The sequence below is a fragment of the Cervus elaphus genome, chromosome 32 (genome assembly GCF_910594005.1).
Source record: "Cervus elaphus chromosome 32, mCerEla1.1, whole genome shotgun sequence".
In the NCBI taxonomy this organism is placed as follows: Eukaryota; Metazoa; Chordata; class Mammalia; order Artiodactyla; family Cervidae; genus Cervus; species Cervus elaphus.
Window position 1 is genome coordinate 13,062,151 of NC_057846.1, and position 22,075 is coordinate 13,084,225.

At 39.0% G+C, this 22,075-nt stretch overlaps 1 protein-coding gene and 1 non-coding gene across 2 annotated transcripts in view; both read right to left on the reverse strand.

Moving 5' to 3' along the window:
* Positions 1–22,075, reverse strand: part of CSMD1 (CUB and Sushi multiple domains 1) — a 2,014,689-nt gene that overhangs the window by 1,618,753 nt on the left and 373,861 nt on the right. The window contains exon 2 of the mRNA XM_043893675.1: positions 13,318–13,534. Within this exon, the coding sequence (XP_043749610.1) occupies positions 13,318–13,534 (217 nt within the window). The remainder of the gene's footprint in view (positions 1–13,317; positions 13,535–22,075) is intronic.
* LOC122688146 lies at positions 841–947 on the reverse strand. Its single transcript, XR_006339364.1, has one exon. It is a non-coding gene; the product is annotated as a U6 spliceosomal RNA (small nuclear RNA).

The window sequence follows — 22,075 nt, forward strand, 5'->3', positions numbered from 1 at the left end:
AGAATAGCTGTTGGGATAAAGAACTGGTAAAAATTTCGACTATAATTCTGCAACATAACAGAATCACCAAATTTCCAGTTTTCTGCAAGATACAAATAAAGGTCTGATACACATTCCTACGTTGTTTTTACAGGAAGCCTACCCCCTCCCCCCAATGAAACCTGCTGACCACAAGAACAGAGACCCTCAACTGGTTGAAACTAGAAGGTTGATGATGCTTGAAACTTCACCTTGATGCCAACCAATCCAAGAACTGTCCATGAGCTGATCAGGCCCCATTACTTGAACACCATAAAACTCCTCACGAACTCCACCAGGGTGGGTCACATGGTCTTCAGGGCATGAGCCCACTGTGCCCCCCTCTGCCTGCAAAGCAATAAAAGCTACTCTTCTACTTCACCCAAAACCCTGTCTCTGTATTTCTATTCAGCACTGGAGAACAGAGGCCAGGATTTCGGCAACAGTCATCCACATAAAATTAATTTAAAATCTTGTAAATTCTAAGAAATCTGGTTATTTATAGCTCCTGCTTCTCTTTATGATGGATGGCTTCCCAGTAAGCCGTTTGAACAAACTTTTTGCAGATTCACTATCATGTACAATAATAAAGTCAATTAATATCTTACTGACTTTTGGACACCTTTATGTTCCTTTTCCCAGAAACCAAAGACTGAAATAATAATAACAATTTTATTTCCTTTTGAGACATAAGGTAACAATGATTCTTGGTGAAATTAAGTGATGCCTTTATGGTGGACCATAAAGAAGGCTGAGTGCCAAAGAACTGATGCTTTCAAATTGTGGTGCTGAAGAAGACTCTTTTTTTTTTTTTTTTTTTAAAAAAATATGGAACGCTTCACGAATTTGCGTGTCATCCTTGCGCAGGGGCCATGCTAATCTTCTCTGTATCGCTCCAATCTCAGTACATGTGCCGCCGAAGCGAGCACTGAAGAAGACTCTTGAAGGTGCCTTGGAGTGCAAGGAGATCAAACCAGTAAATTCTAAAGGAAATCAACCCTGAATATTCATTGGAAGGACTGATGTTGAAGCTGAAGCTCCTATACTTTGGCCATTTGATATGAAGAGCCGACTCACTGGAAGAGACCCTGATGCTGGGAAAGACTGTGGGCAGGAGGAGAAGGGGGTGACAGAGAATAAGATGGTTGGATGGCATCACCGACTCAATGGACATGAGTTCAAGAAAACCCCATGAGATAGTGAAAGACAGGGAAGCCTGGCATTCTGTATTTCATGGGGTCACAAAGAGTTGGACACAACTTAGTGACTGAATAACAATATGTTAGAAATCCCACTTCCTTGCTGACACAGTCCTACAGGAGACCCCTCATTTCTGTTCAATTCAATCAGCCCATCTGCCTGGTTACCTCCACATGCAGAGATAGACCGTCAGTTTCAGAGCACTCTCACTGACCTCTTTCAGCCTGGGTCTCTGCACACGAGAAACAACATAGAGAGGCACACAGAGGTATACCTGCAGATGTAGATGGTTACAGCCACAGATGGTCCTATACAGGCGGTTTATTCCTTCAGGTCAGCGGGTTTCATCCTCAGCATTTTTGACATTTCATAGCAGACAATCCTCTGTCACATGGGGCTGTCTTGTGTGTCTTAAGGCATCCATCAGCAAGTATTATATCTCCATACCCAGTGGACCCCACCCAACTGTGTCAAACAAGGATGTCTCTAGACATTACCAAACGTTCCCTATAGCATAAGATTGCTCTCATATATATATATGAGAGAGAGGGGGGAAAAACATTAAGATACAGATATTCATAAACATAGAGATAACTGCCTCCATAAGAAGTCCAGAGGCAGAGCACATATACTTACAAAAATCAAAAACACCCAAACACTAATTCAAATAGATATATGCACCCCAACATTCACAGCATCATTATTTACAAGAGTCAAGATACAGGAGCAACCCAAGTGCCCACTGACAGATGAATGGATAAGGAAGATGTGGTATATGTATATATTAGAAAACAACTCAGCCATAAAAAGGAATGAATTTTTGCCATTTGCAGCAACGTGGATGGACCTGTAGGGCAGTATGCATAATGAAATGTCAGACAGAGAAAGACAAATACCAAATGTCTTCACTAGTATGTGGAATCTAAACTATTTAAAAAAAAAGAAAAGTGAATATAAGAATGGATATATATAAAAAAAAAAAAAAAAAAGAATGGATATAATGAAATAGAAACAGACCCAGGGAAATGAAACTAGTGGTTAATACATGCACAAACTATTATGTATACAATAAACGAGCTGCAAAGATATATTGTATAACACAAGGAATACAGCCAAGTCTACAATAATTATCAATAGAGTATATAATTTTTTAAAATTCTGAATTGCTCTGATATACGCCTGAAAGTCATATAATATTGTACATCAACTGCATCTGAATTCTGAAAAAAAGAGAAAAAAGCAACAACAGTAAAAACAAAACCTCCCCTACTCCTAGCCTGCCTTGAACACCAGGAGAGCCATACTTTTTCTGGATTAAGGCAGCATTTTATCCCGATTAAAATGACAATGGCTGGAAGGCAGCCCTCAGGGAGCCCTGGGGCTGGATAGATGCCCTGATTCTCCTTCTGACCTCTTCCTTGCAATCACTACAATGTGCTGCAGTTATTGAATATATATAAGGAAGGATACCCTGGGTCCCGCCAGCATCCATACTTCCAGATGGTGTTTTATGAGATATTACATACCACTTATTCAAGAAAATAAAACATTGAGAGTAATTGAACACCGATACTGCTATAATTTATAAGTGTAACATATGGTGAAAGTCGCTGAGTCACGTGCGACTGTAGTCCATGGAATTCTCCAGGCCAGAATACTGGAATGGGTAGCTCTTCCCTTCTTCAGAGGATCTTCCCAACCCAGGGATTGAACCCAGGTCTCCCCCATTGCAGGTGGATTCTTTACCAGCTGAGCCACCAGGGAAGCATATACTGAGAAATTTCTTCATGCCAGTGAATAAAGATCTCATTTATTATTTTTTCATAGTACACTGTAAAACATGCACCCTCTAATCATGCTCTATATAGAAAGATAGACATTCTTATAAAATAAAAAATACATTTTTGAATTTGTTTTTAATGCTATCAAAATGCGCCCATACGCATTTCATTCCATGTATATTTCATGGTAATTTTGTATAATAAATTCTTACATAGAATAGCCTTGCTGAAGGAGACAACTTGTATTAATAGTTTTTAAATTTTAGAGAAATTTCAAAATTTCTGTCTAAAAGTAACTGCTGCAATTCATAACTTTACCAACAGGATATAAAAGCATTTGTCTAAGTATGTCAAAAACTCTGAGTTACCAAAAACGTTTAAGTTTTGCCATTCAGAGTGGTGAAGTATTATATTGCATTATTGTTTTAATTTGCTTTAAATATACTTATTACCATGGATGGCTTATATTTGAACTCCTTGTTCATATTTTTACCTGGTTTTCAATTAAAGGATTTATTTAATTCCTCATAGTTCTGGGAGTACATGTCATAAATTAAGAAAATAGTGCCTTGTGTTTCATATTATTGCAAATTCTTTTTCTCAATTTGGTTTTTTGATTTTAAGTTTCAGGATGTCCAATTCTTCAGTCATTTTCTCCATAACTTCTAAGTTATGTATACTGAAGTAGTTTTTGTTAGTATTTTTATCATTACATATTAATATTTAAATTGATGGTCCAACATGTTAATTTTGTTTTAAGCAGTGAAGACAAGATTTTGTATTTTATAAAACTGTGTCTACTTTCATGTTTCTGTCACCAAGACCTTAAAAGAGATTTGTCTGCTAAAACGGGGTCATGTTGCAAGTTAGCTGTTAGTCTTATTGTCCTTTCATCCTCTCTCTGTAACTCTGAGTGCCTTTCCATATGTCTACATTTATACAAGAAATCTGCCCTAGTATTTGGGGGATTGGGAAATATTTTCCCCATATATATATATTCATGATTACTCAAAGCACTCAGTTGCCCATATTAATATGATTTGTTACTTCCAAAATGACCAAGATAATGAAATAAACCATCCATTTTGGCTCACGTAAAAACACCACTGCAGCATGGATAGTAGTGAACAGAATTCAAATACATGTTGAAACTTGCTTGTAGTTTTGCAAACATATTTCTGCCTATCTCCCTTAAACGCTTCATATTTTTATTTCCAGAATTTCCATTATTACAGTTTAGTCACTTTTGTTAATAAATGAGTCTTATGAAAAAATACTTGCAGTTTTTAATGAGTTGTTGCACATTAAACTCAGCTGAGAAGATTATATACAACTACATCTGTGCATGCATGTTAAGTTGCCTCAGTCATGTCTGACTCTTTGTAGCCCGCCAGGCTTCTCAGTCCATGGGATTCTTCAGGCAAGAATAATGGAGCGTGTTGCAATGCCCTCCTCCAGGGTATCTTCCCAAACTAGGGATTGAATCTGTGTCTCTTACGTCTCCTGCATTGGCAGGCAGGTTCTTTACCATTAGTGCTACCTGGTAAGCATACAAGTACATATTTTTATATAAATGCAAACAGAAATACATGTTTACGCCTCCACTGGATCCTTGAATCTTTGATCTTCTCTTCAGTTGGTCTTCTCTTCAACACTAGCCAGTTGCAGACAACCAACATAAAAAAATAAATCAATGGACTGAATCTTACCTGATGACATTTATCTTGACCATGAGTTACTAATTTAAAGCATATGCTCAGGAAGGGAATTTGGAAGCTGTATCAAATGATTTTTAATTTCATCATCTTAAAATATGTACAAAGAATAGTGACCATGGCTGACAGATTCAGACTCATCAAAACATGATAGGTTTGTAGGAGAGGAAGGAACACTGCCGCTGTCCCCCACAGCCTCCCTGCAGCACCCCCTCTCGGACAGGATGGCCTGTTTGATCAGATCCCTAAGCGCTGGTGGGGCCCCTGGGCTTTGACAGCCTGAGATGTCCACCCTGCGGAGAGGGCCTCTCTGCTGCCTCACGCAGGCCGGAACACCGTCTCTCCAGGGCCCTCCCTCACGGGGTGCTGGTCTGATGGTGCTGCCCCATCCCTTCCAGTCCCTGACCACATGGCTGGCCGCCTGCAGTGAGATGCTAAGATGTTGGTATGAATACAATACTCCGGAAGCTTTTATCCTATTGTTTCATCCAATGTTTCTCTGAGTCTTACATGGGACATTAGTCACCAGTCAAGCTAAAGATAAAATGATGCTTTGATTTTTATCTGACTATGGGTCTGTGAATGGCTCCCTAGGACCTCATAATGACAATGGGGAAGAGGAGGGTGGAATTTCAACACTGCTGGGCCTCTAGCCTAATTTAATCCAAATGCAACCAAACCCCCTTATTAGCCCTTAAAAGTTCTCAAGTTCTAAACATTATAAGCCAGAAAGATAAATACCAATACAGTATACTAACGCATCTATATGGAATTTAGAAAGATGGTAACGATAACCCTATATGCAAGAAAGAAAAAGAGACACAGATGTATAGAACAGACTTTTGGACTCTGTGGGAGAAGGCGAGGGTGGGATGATCTGAGAGAATAGCACTGAAGCATGTATATTATCTATAGTGAAACAGATCACCAGCCCAGGTTGGATGCATGAGACAAGTGCTCAGGGCTGGTGCACTGGGAAGACCCAGAGGGATGGGATGGGGAGGGAGGTGGGAGGGGGGTTCAGGATGGGGAACACATGTAAATCCATGGCTGATTCATGTCAATGTATGGCAAAAACCACTACAATATTGTAAAGTAATTAGCCTCCAACTAATAAAAATAAATGAAAAAAAAATCACCAGATAGAGTTAATATTATACAAATTTCTTTGGTAATACATTCAACCACATTTCTTTGAAAAAAAAACAAAACAAGACTGACACCTCAGCATCACCCAGTCATGATTTCCTGACTTTCACGGCCCTATCACAGTCATCTCTTACCTCTTCATCACCATCACTGCAGAAAATTAGGGATAATCCTGTAAAAGTGAGACGAATGTAGAGCGAAGAAGTCTGTCACAGCTATTTTCCTAGGACTTGTAATAATCATGGAATAAATATGTTGATTTTCCACTTCTGCATGGCACAGTATTCCTTCATAGGTCCACTTTTATTCACTTTTTGAGGTTATAATGGGATTTATTTTCCAAGTTTGATATTATAATGTTATCACATTTGGAAATTGATGTCAACTTCAATTATTTTAGATTTGGGGACAAATTGAAATACAACTTCAAATTTAGAGAATGTCTACAAGATATGACTGTCTCTATGCTCACCTGTAGGAGAGAGTTACATATAAGTCATGTTGGGTTAAACTCACAGAGTTCAGTGAGGGGTGGTCCTGAATCGGGAATAGTTTAAATCAAAACTGCTCCATGAAGATTTATTGACTATTTTAAACTGAAGTATCTGTTGTCACCAGAGAAGACAGTCACAGAACAGTTCTTGGCCTTGGAGGATGTATGTTCTATTTTCCATATTAGAACACAAAGATACATATAACCTTCAAGAAAGGCAACATCAGAGATACTATGATTTCAAAGGAGTACATGATTCAAGGTCTATGTTAATAGCAAGTGCTAAAGGCATTCAGAATTTAAAAAAAAAAAAAAAGACTTGTTGGAGGGGTGTTGTTTTTAACTTGGGATGCACAGGAACAGTTTTGTGAAATATTAATAAATATAATATGTAATTGGTTTTGAAAGTTGAATATAACTTAGGCAAGCAGAGTGAAAGATGAAGAATATTGTAGTATATTATATTTTCTTATAAGGTCAGAGCAAGGAATAACTCATTGACCCATTTTACTAAATATGTTCCCTAAAATATATTCATAGACTGAACATCTGTTCTCCCCCCCTGCAAACTCACATTCTCCCCTGTCCCTGCTAATGTGCTGGCATTTGAAGGCGGGGACTCTAGGAAGTGGTTAGTGATTAGGGAGAGAGTGGGGGGCTTCCCAGAAGGGTGAGGGACTTCCCTGGTGGCTCAGCTGGTAAATAATCTGCCGGAAATACAGAAGGCCCAGGTTCGATCCCTGGGTCAGGAAGATCCTCTGGAGAAGGGAATGGCAACCACTCCAGTATTCTCTCCTGGGAAATCCCATGGACAGAGGAGCCTGGCAGGTTACAGTCCATGGATTGCAAAGAGTCATTCACAACTGAGTGACTAACACTAGGGAGGGTGGGGTCCTCATGACTATGATTAGCATTCTTCTATGAGAGACCTTGGAGAGTCCCCCAGCCCCTTTTACCACAGGAAGACACTGAGAGCAGAGACACAGATAGCCCCTATGAACAAAGCAACAGGCCCTCGTTAGACACAAAGTTTGCTGGCAACTTAATCATGAGCTTTTTGCCTCCAGAACTATGGGGAATAAATGGCCATTGTTATTAAACCCCCCAGTCCACCATATATCCTGTTATAGCAGCCGGAGTGGACTGAAACACTACAGGGGACACATGGAAGAGACTGGAAGGCAGACATGTTTAACAGTTTGGGGTCAGGTTGGAGGCTTCCTTTAATATCAGGGTCATGTTGACCAGAGCGTTCTTCTTACTGGCAACACAGAATGCAGACAGGAGCACAGCGGCCATTTCAGGATTAGAGGGGGTGAGCCTGGGGCCACGTGTCCTTGTCTCCGTCATAGTCACCCCCTATGGAGGGTCAGCCTCGGGCAGGACAGGGCCTTCATGGAGCATTTTCTGTGAGCATCAAAACAGGCTGTGGTTTAAAAAGAGATACTGCAAAATAAAATGTTTAGGGTTTTATGACCACCTGGTGGGACTTCCATGGAGATTTGAGAATCAAGAGAAACTACAGAGTCAATATGGCCAGAGACTTAAAAAACAGAAGTAATATGACAGCTCATAAAAAAACAGCAAGGGCACAAAAACAGAAATATAGATCAATGGAACAGGAGAAAAAGGCTGGAGATAAACCCACACACCTATGGTCAATTAATCTACCAAAAGAAGGCGAGAGTATAAAGTGGAGAAAAAAATCTCTTCAATAAGTGGTGCTGGGAAAACTGGACAGCTACATGTAAAAGAATGAGATTAGAACATTCTCTAATATCATACAGAAAATAAACTCAAAATGGCTTAAAGACTGAAAAGTGAGACCAGATACTATAAATCTCTTAGAGGAAGACATAGGCAGAACACTCTCTGACATAAATCACAGTAAGATCTTTTTTGATCCACCTCCTACAGTAATGAAAACTTTAAAAAATAAATAAACAAACAAATTGGACCTAATTAAAGCTTTTGCACAGCAAAGGAAATCATAAACAAAATGAAAAGGCAACACACAGAACGGAAGAAAATATTTGCAAATTAAGTGACCAATGATGGATTAACTTCCAACATGTTAAAACAGTTCATGAAGCTCAAAAAAAAAATAAAATAAAATAAAAAAGTGGGCTGAAGATCTAAATAGACATTTCTCCAAAGAAGACACACAGATGGCCAAGAGGACAGGAAAAAGTGCTCAACATCACTAATTATTAGAGAAATTTGAATCAAAGCTTCAATGAGGTATCACCTCACACCAGTCAGCGCTGTCATCACCAAACGATCCACAAACAATAAATGCTAGAGAGGGTGGAGAGAAAAGGTAACCCTCGTACCCTCTTGGAGGAAAGAAACTGATACAACCACTACGAAGAACAGTATATGGGTTCCTTCAGAACCTAAAAATAGAGCTACCAGCAGTAGTAGTACACCACTGCTATCTACCAGTAGTAGAATATACTATTCAGCAGTCCTACTCCTGGGCATATCTGTTAAAAAAAAAGAAAAACATAATTTGAAAAGATACATGTACCCTGATGTTTGTCACCGACACTGTTCACAATAACCAGGACACGGAAGCAACCTAAATATCCATCCATGGAGGAATGGGTAGATACGATCTGGTATGTATATACATATATACACACACACAATAGAATATTACTCAGCTATAAAAAAGAACAAAATAACGCCACTGGCAGTAGCATTTATGGACTGAAGAAATTGTCATATTGAGTGAAGTAAGCCAGACAGAGAAAGACAAATACTGCATGATATCACTTACATGTGGAATCTAAAAAAAGAAAATAGTACATCTGAATCCATTTGCAATACAGGAACAGAGTCACACATGTAGAAAGCAAACTTATTGTTACAAAGAGGAAAAGCGGGGAGAGACAACTTGGGAGCTTGTGACTGACACAAACGCACTGCTATATGTGAAACGCTGCGCTGTGCTTAGTCGCTCAGTCGTGTCCGACTCTGCAGCCCCGTGGACTGTAGCCAGCCAGACTCCTCTGTCCATGGGATTCTCCAGACAAGGATATTGGAGTGGGTTGACATTTCCTCCTCCAGGGAATCTTCCCAACCCACGGATCAAATCCAGGTATCCCACATTGCAGGCAGATTCCTTACTGTCTGAGCCAAAAGGAACGCAAAGTATAAACCAGGGAATACTCTATAATGGCCTTTATAGGAATGGAATCTAAAAAATAGTAGATATGTACAAATGCATAAATGATTCACTTTACCAATATAACACTGTAAATCAACTATACTCCCATAGAAATTAATTAAAAAACAGTGAGTAACTAAGGTTTTAATTCTAGATAATCTAGGAGCAGATTTCTATTTCTAATTTTGAGTCTAATTGTTTCTTTTGTGCTCACAAGAAGTCTTCATTTAATGCTCAATAGCCCCATAGTAAAAGTTGATTTATTGATGGATATATAAACCATATATGAGTTTGTTTCATATAAATAATCCAAAATGAAACATACACTGTACACTATTGCTTTATTTAAAGTTTTTTTGTTACATAGGGTAAATCATATATTCTTACTAAATTTCAAGTTACAACATAAACATGAGTGATTCTTAACCTCAAATTCTGTTTGTTAGCTGGGGATTACATCTAAATGTTATGTAATTTATATAAAAATGTTTATTGTATTTCACAAAATACATTTCTTTATAGTAAAATGATCACGTTGTTTAATATTATACAACTGTCCATTTTTGGTTGTTGCACATGTTGAGCTGCTAAAAACAATGTTTGTACAGAAGTGATACACCAGAGACCATGGCAGCTCTAAGTAGTAACTTTCCTGACAACTGAATGAATTGGCAACTCGCACATCAAGTCTCTCACAAAGGTGCCCTTTGTTTGAATTCCAGAGATGCTCTGGGTGCGATTTAATAGTATTTGAGAAAGGAACAACTGTTCCAAGATACAATGGGAAACAAATAGCCTTGGAGTCTCCACCTCAACCTTATTAATTAGGTTTCAATACTATTATTATACAACTATTTTGTCCATGAACTAATGTTGAAATACTACAATTTGCTCACATATTTGCCCAAATAATGAGAACATTTTCTATTTTACATCATTATTTTTCCTATTTCACAACATTATTTATTTCCTATTTGACATCATTCTTGATTCAAATTTTATATTTGTAAAGACCCTTGGGGCATGGCAACCCACTCCAGTATACTTGCCTGGAGAATCCCCGTGGATAGAGGAGACTGGCGGGCTGCAATCCGTGGGGTCGCAAAGAGCCGGACACGACTGATTGACTAAGCACAGCACACAGCATAGTGCTTGGCAGTTATTATTAGAATTCTGTTTCTGATATGATTTGGGAATTTGTTAGGACACCTGAAATGGTCACTTCTGTGGCCCAGAAGACTTATAATGTACTATTAGGATGTCCACTCAAAGAGGCATTCTGACTATGGAGTTCAGAGGAAAAATTAAATCATTTAACAGAAAGACAAAAACATCTTCCTTACTGTAAGGACAAGAAACACATGGAATTGTGACTTGTTATTCATCTCAAATGAAAGCTTATAAGTAACTGAGTAATTTATACAAACCCAAGCAGTTTCTTTCTTATCAGCCTTCCTTACTTTCTCTAGTTAAAACAGCTAAGTGAGTAAGAATTAAGCTTCACACATATAACTCACCAATATTAATAAAGTACCTCAGGATAAAATACAATGAATCTAACTATTCTAACCTTAATATTTCTACTGCTGATCCTGTTATAAAACTGAAGATGGCAGGTATGCCTTTTCCAAAATGTTATCGTTATTAACATGTAAGTGTCAATCATTCAGTCGTGTCCAAATTTTTGTGACTCCGTGGACTGTAGCCCACCAGGCTCCTTTATCCGTGGAATTCTCTAGGCAAGAGTACTGGAATTGGCAGCCATTCCCTTCTCCAGGGGAATCTTCCCAACTCAGGGACTGAACCCAGGTCTCCTGCATTGCAGGCAGATACTTTGTGGTCTGAACCACCAGGGAAGTTCATTAACATATAAAATGATCATAGTATCAACTTAAAAACTTAAGGGAATAATAAATGGTTTAAAGGCAGATTGGGCTTCCCTGGTGGCTCAGAAGGTAAAGAATGCCTGAAATGCAGGAGACCTGGCTTTGATCCCTGTGTCAGGAAGAGGAGAAGGGAAAGGCTACCCACTCCAGTATTCTTGCTTGGGAAATTCCATGGACAGAGGGGACCGGTGGCTAAAGTCCATAGGGTCACAAGAGAGTTGAACACGACTTAGCAACTAAACAACATCAAAGTTGAGAAAATTAATATTTAAGATAGATTTCCTTTAGAATAGGATAGAATTATAGAAATTACAAGAGTTATAGAGATTGGAAATATTAACAGAATTTTTTTTTTTTTTTGCTGTTTGTTTTATAAGCAACAGAAGTTTATGTAATTATTTAATTACTTTGGAAACTGCTCCCCCAACCCCAAATAATGCCTGAACCTACAGAGTGAATAAAAATGACCTTGGATATTTTAAAATAATAGATTTGAAGATCATTTGCAGTTTTTCCCTCAGAACAGGAGAGCTTTCAGCTGTATAGTAAATTAAAAATCACATCCAACAGATGATCGATCTGGCTGCATCTGAGACTACTCCTGGGAAAGTTACCATGCAAGAGCTGGGCACTCTTCCTCACAGAGAAATATTTTTTACTTCCACATGCAATAGGCTTTGTTTTCTCATCAGAAGAGAAAGAATTACTTTCAACACAGAATTATATGCCTTAATATTTGAGTTAACTGGATTATCTATTTTTTGTCACAACTCTTTGGAGTTTTTATTACAATTCTCTCTGTTATTACAAAATAGCACTATTCCCTAGTAGAATCATTTATGTGGAATAAAAACTAGTAAATAACTAATAGAAGAGCATCAGAGAGATTAAGAAATCTTGCATCAAATTAACAAGTACTGCCTATGTAGATACTTTGTCCAAACACACTGGCCCATGCATCCTTGACAACAGAAAGCAAGCTTGGCTAAGGAGTCCATAAAGGAGGTAGCCATATGCAGTAAGTCTCAGAAAGAACAACTGGAAAATCAGACAGTAACACTGGAGATGGATCCGAAAAAAACTATAAGGTGATTTATATCTGAAAATGCATAAAGAAATGCAATTAAAATAGTTTGACATATAGACATAATCTATTTTTTAACATATTGACTAGCTAGTTAATACATTTATATTCATATACATTCATGTTATATATTTATTAATATATTAAGAAATTCCAATGTCTTTGAAATGGATAGTCCTTATTCCTTAGCCAAAATTTAAAAAAAAAAAAGATGGATATATTGTACAGATACAATCTTGGTGATAAATTAAAAATATAACCTAACAATCATCCCAGGAAATATTGTTCTTTCTCATGGTGAAAAATCATATATCAAAAGAGAAAGCTAATGAGCAATGGGATGTATTATGATGGGGCAAACCAAAATTTTTCCAGAGCGCAATATTTTTCCATGCTTTTACCCCACCCACCTCCTATATCCTTTGTAGTGAATATATACTATGATGATATCAAGGTTCCTTTTGTTGTTCTCTAAATTGTACTCAGACATGTACCTTTGTGCTTTTTCTCTCAAACCCACAGTTGCTTAAAAACAATGGTGTATTGTAACTGTAGTTAAATTACCTTAGCAACACTGTTTTACCCATCTTGAACAATTTGGTATCTATTAATGAACTCAGTGATTGCTTTCAGTAAGAAGTTGTGCTTTTAGGGATTGAAAACATGGTGCACACATCCCCAATCTTTACTTTTTCTTTATAGTAACTAAGATGTTCCTTTCTGATCATTAAATTCAAATGCTAACCCCAATGAAGTTTCAGAATCTGAGTATGTCAAACATTGCCACCTGGTCTGTAACAGGAAGAGCCGACACCTTACCTCACTTTCAGATTGCCCTGTTGGAGCTGTCCATCATACACTGACAGAATATCGAAGTCCTCTTCCAGAGCAAAGGTGTGGAAGGACAGCTGTATCCGATTGCGCTCCCCCGTGATGATGATCCAGGTGCAGTTGGCATAGTTGGGGTAGCCGTGGGGGAACCCCGGGCTCTCGATGGTGCCATTGGGACCCTGAACTAAGCCCCCGCAGTTCTGACCTGGAAAACAACACACACCAGAAAGCATATGAGTTTGGCCTGTCTTTAAGGTATTCTTTGTAAAATGTTCCAACCATTATGGCCATTTATTTTATTTTTGGTCACACTGTCTGGCTTGGAGGATCTCAGTTCCCCAGCCAGGGATTGAACCTGGGCCATGGCAGTGAAGTCCAGAATCCTAACCACTAGACCATCAGGGAACTCTTCGCCTGTCTTTATAATGATTTATTGTGTGATCCTTCATGCACAAATGCTGAGTGATAAATTGCAGCAGTATTCTCCAATGTTAAAAAATAGAGAATGTGTGTGTGCTTGGTCATGCCCAACTCTTTGCAGCCCCATGGACTATAACCCACCAGGCTGCTCTATCCATGGAAATTTCCCAGGCAAGAATATATAGTGTTCTACCCTTTTTATAAAGAAGAGAGAGCAGTAAGAGTACATACATGTGTTTGCTTATATTTTTTAAAGGAAATAAAGGAAAATAACAGGGAAGCCAATGAAAAGTGCTATTTATCGGGAGATCAAGGGATGGGGCTGGGCTTGAGATGGGAGACTTCTCTGAATGTGTTTTTTTTTATATTTTTCTGAGTTCTGAAACATGATAATTTTTACATATTTAAATAATAAAATTAAATCAAAGAGGGGGAAAGATACTGGAGCGGGATAACAATAGATAATAAGATGGTGGAGGAGTAGGTGGGCATGGAGTGCATCTCTCTCCACAGATACATCAGGAATACACCTTCAGACACAGAAGTGCAGGCAGAACATCAGCGGAGAGCAGACAGGAGTACCTGACCAGTGGAAAAGAATATAGAGACCCACGCAAAACTCGGTAAGATGAAGGAACTAGGGGGAGAAACAAGAGTGTTAATAGAACTGGACCTGCCCTCCACAGGTGGGGGAACTGAAGCGGGGGTCCCATCCCCACATGGGGGCAATTGTCTGAGTCAGAGGGGAAACATTTAAGGCTGAGACTGAAACAGCTGATCTGTGGCAGCCTAAATGGAATGAAAATCAGGGAGTCCTTGCCTCAGCCATAAGTACCCCAGACAGGGAGGAGGGTCCCTGGAAGGCACAGCGGCTGGAAGCCAGAGTTTAGGGATTGTGGAACAATCCCAGGGCGAGGGCTGCTGTTGACTGCGGAGAGACAGATCAAGGGGATGTGAGGAAGGAGATCATGGTGGGAAACACCTGTGGAGTAAAGCCAGGCAGCCATGGAAGCAAGGCGATACTGCTGAGTCATGTGTAGGGGGTGGACCTATCACCATAGCCTCTCTCTCCCCACACACCAGCATCAGCAGCTGAACAATAAAGAGGCTGGCCCATCAAACGCCTGAGGCACTGAACTACAGAGGAGGACCCCACCCTGGTGCCCCTCTATGCGCCTGACGCGCTGATCTGCAGAGGAGGACCCCACCCAGGTGCCCCTCTATGTGCCTGATGCACTTATCTGCAGAGGAGGACCCCAGCCAGGGCGCCCCTCTATGCGCCTGACGCGCTGATCTACAGAGGAGGACCCCAGCCAGGGCACCCCTCTGTGTGCCTGACGCGCCGATCTGCAGAGGAGGACCCCAGCCAGGGCGCCCCTCTATGTGCCCAATGCACTGATCTGCAGAGGAAGACCCCGCCCAGGTGCCCCTCTATGCACCTGACTGGCTGATCTGCAGAGGTGGACCCCAGCCAGGGGGTACTCCCTGTATGTGCCTGACAAGCAGAGCAACAGAGAAGGACCCCAGGCAAGGGAGCCCTCTAAGGGCCTAAATGGGCAGAGCTACGGAAAAGACTGGCCAAACAGGCTTTCTGATCACCAGCTACCAGAGGCTCAAATAAAAGACTCTGAGAGGGCCATAACTTCTGCGGCGGAGGCAATCCGTGTCTCTGCACACTTGGTGCTGTCAGGGTCCCAGCAAGCCAAGCAGCTCTTCCACCTTCACGCTCAACTGTCACTGGGGCAGAGCTGCCACAGGCAAAAAAGTCTTGTGTCTATGCACACAGGGTCGCTTTGGTAGTGTCTGATTCTTTGAGATCTGTAGACTGTGGCCTGCCAGGCTCCTCTGTCAGGGTTGGGGGTTCTCCAGGCAAGAATACTGGAGCGCATTGGCCAATACTTGTTGCCATCCCCTTCTAGAGCACCTTATTTCCTGCTGCCCTAACTCCTAACTCCCCTGAGGACCTGGTGCTGCCAGAACCCCTGTGACCCAAGCAGCTGCACCAGCTCCATCACTCACAGGGACCAACCCGAGTCCTCCAGGGCAGCCTCAGAAGATAACCCCAGTAGAGGACCCACATGCAGAGGTGGAAATAAAACCACAACTGAAACCCAGGGGCAGTGTGACTAAGGAAGAAGACCCAAATCCTTCCCACCAGCTGTACAAGTTGAAGATTAAATCCACACGATCAACTAGGCAGACTCTGTGTCTATGGAATATATAAAAGGTTGCTGAGAGCTCCCACAAAACAAAACGCACCAGTTCTGACAGTGTGGACAATGGAGGCAAGAACACATAGGAGTAGGACCAGATTAGAATCTGGGCTGCCCCCACAGCAGGTCCAGAGGTCAGCACAGTGCTGGAAGGTATCCTAGAGAGGTGAGGCAGACTCACTCCCAGAGAGGGAAAGGACGCTGACAGCAGTGACTCAAGAAAAACATGTATTATTCTTATGTGTTGACTTGTTCTGTAGAATCTTTTGGATTCACCCCCCCCCCCAACTCCCCTGCTTTTTCCCCCTGCTCTGTGGTAGTTGGCGATTTTATTGACACTGTGAAATCTAATTAAGATTTTGAGCTTCTTTTTCTTTTCCACAGTCACATTTTTATTGCTATTATAAACCTCTGCTTCTGCACTAGGTTCTTGCAGTTCTGGAGCATTTTCTTTCTTCTTTTCTTTTCTTTTCCCTCTTTTCACTTTTTTTTAAATTTTAATTTTTAAACCTATTATAATTTTCCACATTTACTCCTTTGTTTGCTTTTCCCCTTGAAGTTAATATTTACTGTATATAAATCTTCATCTACCTCTATTTAACTTTACATATCTATTCTTTCTTTTCTTTCTGTCCTTTATTCTCAACATATTTGTTAGCTTTACTTCCATTGCTTTATTCCCTAATTGGCACCTTGCTTTAGTTCTGTTTTCCAGTTTGTGCTTTAGTTAGTTTTGTTCTGGAAGGTATAATTTTTGGTTTCCATTGTTAACCAGGTCAACCTATTGTACTTTATTTTTGTTGGACTGCTTAGATTTTGTTCAAGGGTGTATATGTATATGTGTATATTCCATTTTTAAATTATTATTTGCCTGTTTTATAACTTCCATTTGTCTCGATTCATCTTTGGTTTCTCATTTTTGGATATTTGTTTTAATCTCACTTAATGCCATAACAAACCACTTGTGGAATCTTCATTCCTGACCAGAGATTAAGCCCTGTACCTTTGGAGTGGGAGCACTGACTCCAAGGCCCTGGACTACCAGAGAACTAACCCTAGGGAGTATCAAATAGTGAGAACTCACACAAACAGTGAGAACTCACACAAACGAAACCACTTGAATACAAGACCCGGCATTACCCAACCAACCATAGCACCCCCTGCAGGACACCTCATCTAAAAACAAACAAAACAAAAATACAAACCCAATCATCAGCAAAGAGGATTGGCACCTCATTCAGCCTTGCCAATCAGAGGAAAAACAGACACACAAATAAAAACTCAGCACAAATTTCACCCTATAGGAAGCTTACACAAACCACTGGATCAACCTTAGGAGGGCAGAAACCAAAAGGAAGAACGAATTCAACCTTGAAGCCTGGGAAATGGAGACCTCAAACACAATAAGTTAAAAAATAATAATGAAAAGGCAGAGGAACACTGCGCAAATGAAGGAACAAACTAGGAACACGGAAGCTCAATAAGTGAAGAGGAAACAGGAAAACGACCTGAAAAGGAATTCAGAATAATGACAGTAAAGATGATCAAAAACCTTGAAAACAAAATGGAGAAATGCAAGACAATTAACAAAAACCTAGAAGAATTAAAGAATAAACATATAGAGACAAAGAAAACAACTACTGAAATTAAAAATACTCTAGAAGGAATCAACAGCAGAATATCTGAAGCAGAAGAACGAATTAGTGAGCTGGAAGATAAAATGGTGGAAATAACTTCTGAAGAGCTTAATAAAATAAAAAGAATGAAAAGAACTGAGGATAGTCTCAGAGACCTCTGACAATATCAAACACATGAACATTCGAATTATAGGGGTCCCAGAAGAAGAAGAGAAAAAGAAACGGTATGATAAATTTTGGAAAATTTCCCCAACATGGAAAAGCAAATAGTCAATCAAGTCCAAGAGGCACAAAGAGTCCCATACAAGATAAACCCAAGGAGAAACATGCCAAGACACATGTTAATCAAACTAACAGAGACTGAATAAAATTATTAAAAGCATCAAGGGAGAAGCAACAAGTAACATACAAGGGAAATGCCATACGTTTAACTGCTGATCTGTCAGCAGAAACTCTGTAGGCCAGAAGGGAATGACAGGATATATTTAAATTACTGAAAGGGAAAAATCTACAAACAAGATTACTGTACCCAGCAAGGATCTTATTCAAAATTAATGGAGAAATAAAAAGCTTTTTGGACAAGCAAAAGTTAAGAGGATTCAGTACCACAAAACCAGCTTTACAACAAATGTTAAAGGGACTTATCTAGTCAAGAAATACAAGAGAAGAAAAAAGGTCTACCCCAAACAACCCCAAACAATTAAGAAAATGGAAATAGGAACATATATACCAATAATCGCTTTAAATGTAAATGGATTAAATGCTCCAACCAAAAGACACAGACTAGCTGAATGGATACAAAAACAAGACTTATATACATGCTGTCTACAGGAATCCCACTTTGGACCTAAAGGCACATTTAGACTGAAAATGAGAGGATGGAAAAACATATTCCAAACAAATGGGAAGCAAAAAAATAAAAGCTGCAGCAGCAATCTTCATATCAGACAAAATAGAGCTTAAAATAAAGAAGATTACAAGAGGTAAGGAAGGATACTACATAATGATCAAGGGGTTGATCCAAGAGGAAGACAAAACAATTGTAAATATCTATGTAAAAGACGCTTACCCCTTGGAAGGAAAGTTATGACCAACCTAGACAGCATAATAAAAAGTAGAGACATTACTTTGCCAAAAAAGGTCTGCCTAGTCAAGGCTATGGTTTTTCCAGTGGTCATCTATGAATGGGAGAGTTGGACTGTAAAGACAGCTGAGCATTGAAGAATTGATGTTTTTGAACTGTGATGTTGGCAAAGACTCTTCAGAGTCCCTTGGACTACAAGGAGATCCAACCAGTCCATCCTAAAGGAGATCAGTCATGGGTGTTCATTGGAAAGACTTATGTTGAAGCTGAAACTCCAATACTTTGGCCACCTGATGCAAAGAGCTGACTCATTTGAAAAGACCCTGATGCTGGGAAAGATTGAGGGCAGGAGGGGAAGGGGATGACAGAGGATGGGATGGTTGGATGGCATTCTGACTTAATGGACATGGGTTTGGTGATGGACAGGGAGGCCTGGTGTGCTACAGTTCATGGGGTCACAAAGAGTCGGACATGACTGAGCAACTGAACTGATGCACCCAACATAGGAGTACCTGATATGTAAGACAAACACTAACATACATAAAAGGAGAAATTGCCACTAACACAATAATAGTAGATTTTAGCAATCCACTGACACCAATGGAAAGATCATCAAAACAGAAAATTAATAAGGAAATACAACTTTTAAATGATACATTAGATGAGATGGATTTCATTGATACCTTCAGGACATTCCATACAAATGCAGAACACAAAATCTTCTCAAGTGTACATGGAACATTCTCCAGGATAGACCATGTCTTGGGTCACAAATCAAACCTCAGTAAATTTAAGAAAATTGAAATCATATCAAGCATCTTCTCTGACCACAATGCTATGAGATTAGATGTCAATTAAAAGGGAAAAAAATCTATAAGCAACATAAATACATGGAAATTAAAAAACACATTTCTGAAAAATCAACAGGTTACTGAAGAAATCAAGAGAAAAATCAAAATTTTCTAAAAACAAATGACAATGAAAACAGAGCAACTCTAAACCTATGGGATGCAGCAAGAGCAGTTCTAAGAGGAAAGTTTAAAGCAATACAACCCTACCTCAAGAAACAAGAAAAAAATCTAACAGACAATCTAACTTTACACCTAAAACAACTCAAAAACAAGAAAAATAATTGGCAGAAGAAAAGAAATCATAAAGATCCAAGCAAAAAGAAATGGAAGAAACAATGGTAAAGATTAATAAAAGTAAAATCTGCTTCTTTGAGAAGATAAACAAAATTGACAAACCCTTAGCCAGTTTCATGAAGAAAAAGAAAGAAGAATCAAATCAACAAAATTAGAAAAGAAAAAGTAGAGGTTACAACAGACAATGCATAAATACAGAAAGTATGAGATATGGCAAAAAATGGATAACCTGGAAGAAATGGACAGATTCTTAGAAAAGTTCAATCTTCCAAGACTGAACCAGGAAGAAATAGAAATTATGTACAACTCAATTACAAGCACTGAAATTGAAGCTGTGATCAAAAATCTCCCAATAAACAAAGCCTAGGATCAGATGGCTTCATAGGAAAATTCTACCAAACATTTAGAGACGAGATAATGCCTATCCTTCTAAAACTCTTTCAAAAAGTTGCAGAGGAATGCTTCCAAACTCATTCTACGAGCCCACCATCACCCTGATACCAAAACGAGACAAAAACAACACAAAAAAAGAAAACTACAGAACAATATCACTGATGAACATAGTTGCAAAAATCCTCAACAAAATTTTAGCAAACAGAATTCAGCAACACATCAAAAAGCTCATACACCATGATCAAGTTGGGTTTCTTCCAGAGATGCAAGGATTCTTCAATATAAGCAAGTCAAACAATGTGATACATCATATTAACAAACTGAAAGATTAAAACCACATGATAATCTCAATAGATGCAGAAAAAGCCTTTGACAAAATCCAGCACCCATTTATGATTAAAACTCTTCAAAAAATGAGCATAGAAGGAACCTACCTCAACATAGTAAAGGTCATATGTGATAAGCCTACAGTAAACATTATTCTCAATGGTGCAAAGCTGAAAGCATTGCCAATAAGATCAGGAACAAGACAAGGGTGTCCACTTTCACCACTATTATTCAACATAATTCTGGAAGTCCTAGCTACAGCAATCAGAGAAGAAAAAGAAATAAAAGGAATCCAGATCCGAAAAGAAGTAAAGCTCTCACTGTTTGCAGATGACATGATACTGTACATAGAAAACCCTAAATATAGTATCAGAATATTACTAGAGCTAACCAGTGAATTTAGAAAATTTGAATGATACATAATCAATACATAGAAATCACTTGCTTTTCTATGTACTAACAATGAAAAAACAGAAAGAAAAATTAAGGAATCAATCCCATTCACCATTGCAACCAAAAGAATTAAATATCTAGGAATAAACTTACCTAATGAGACAAAAGAACTGTACACAGACAATTATTAGACACTAATGAAAGAAATCAAAGATGACATAAACAGATAGAGAGGTAGTCCATGTTTCTGGGTAGGAACAAACAATATTGTGAAAAATGACTATACTACCAAGTGCAGTTTACAGATTCAATGTGATCCATATCAAATTACAAATGACATTTTTCTCAGAACAAGAACACAATATTTCACAGTTCATATTGAAACAAAAGACCCTGAATAGCCAAAGCAGTCTTGAGATAGAAAATGGAGCTGGAGGAATCAACCTTCCTGGCCTCAGATTATAATACAAAGCTACAGTCATCAAGACAGTGTGGTTCTGGACCCAACACAGAAATATAGACCAATGGAACAAGATAGAAAGCCGAGAGGTAAACCCATGCACCTATGGGTACCTTATTTTTGACAAAGCGGGCAAGAATATACAATGGGGCAAAGACAGCCTCTTTGATAAATGGTGCTGGGAAAAATGGACAGCTACATGTAAAAAAGTGAAATTTGAGCACTTCCTCACACCATGCATAAAGATAAACTCAAAATGGATTAAAGACATACATGTAAGGCCAGAAATGATAAAATTTGTAGAGGAAAACATAGGCAGAACACTCGATGACATAAACCAAAGCAAGATACTCTATGGCCCACCTCCTATAGTAATGGAAATAAAAACAAATGTAAACAAGTGGGACCTGATTAAACTTAAAAGTTTATGCATAGCAAAGGAAACTATAAGCAAGATGAAAAGACAATCCTCAGAATGGGAGAAAACAATAGCAACTGAAGGAACCACCAAAGGATTAATTTCCAAAACATACAAGCAGCTCATAAAACTCAATGCCAGAAAAACAAACAACCCAATCAAAAAGTGGGATAAGCTCTGAACAGACATTTCTCCGAAGAAGACATACAGATGGCTAACAAACACATGAAAAGATGCTCAACATTGCTCATTATTA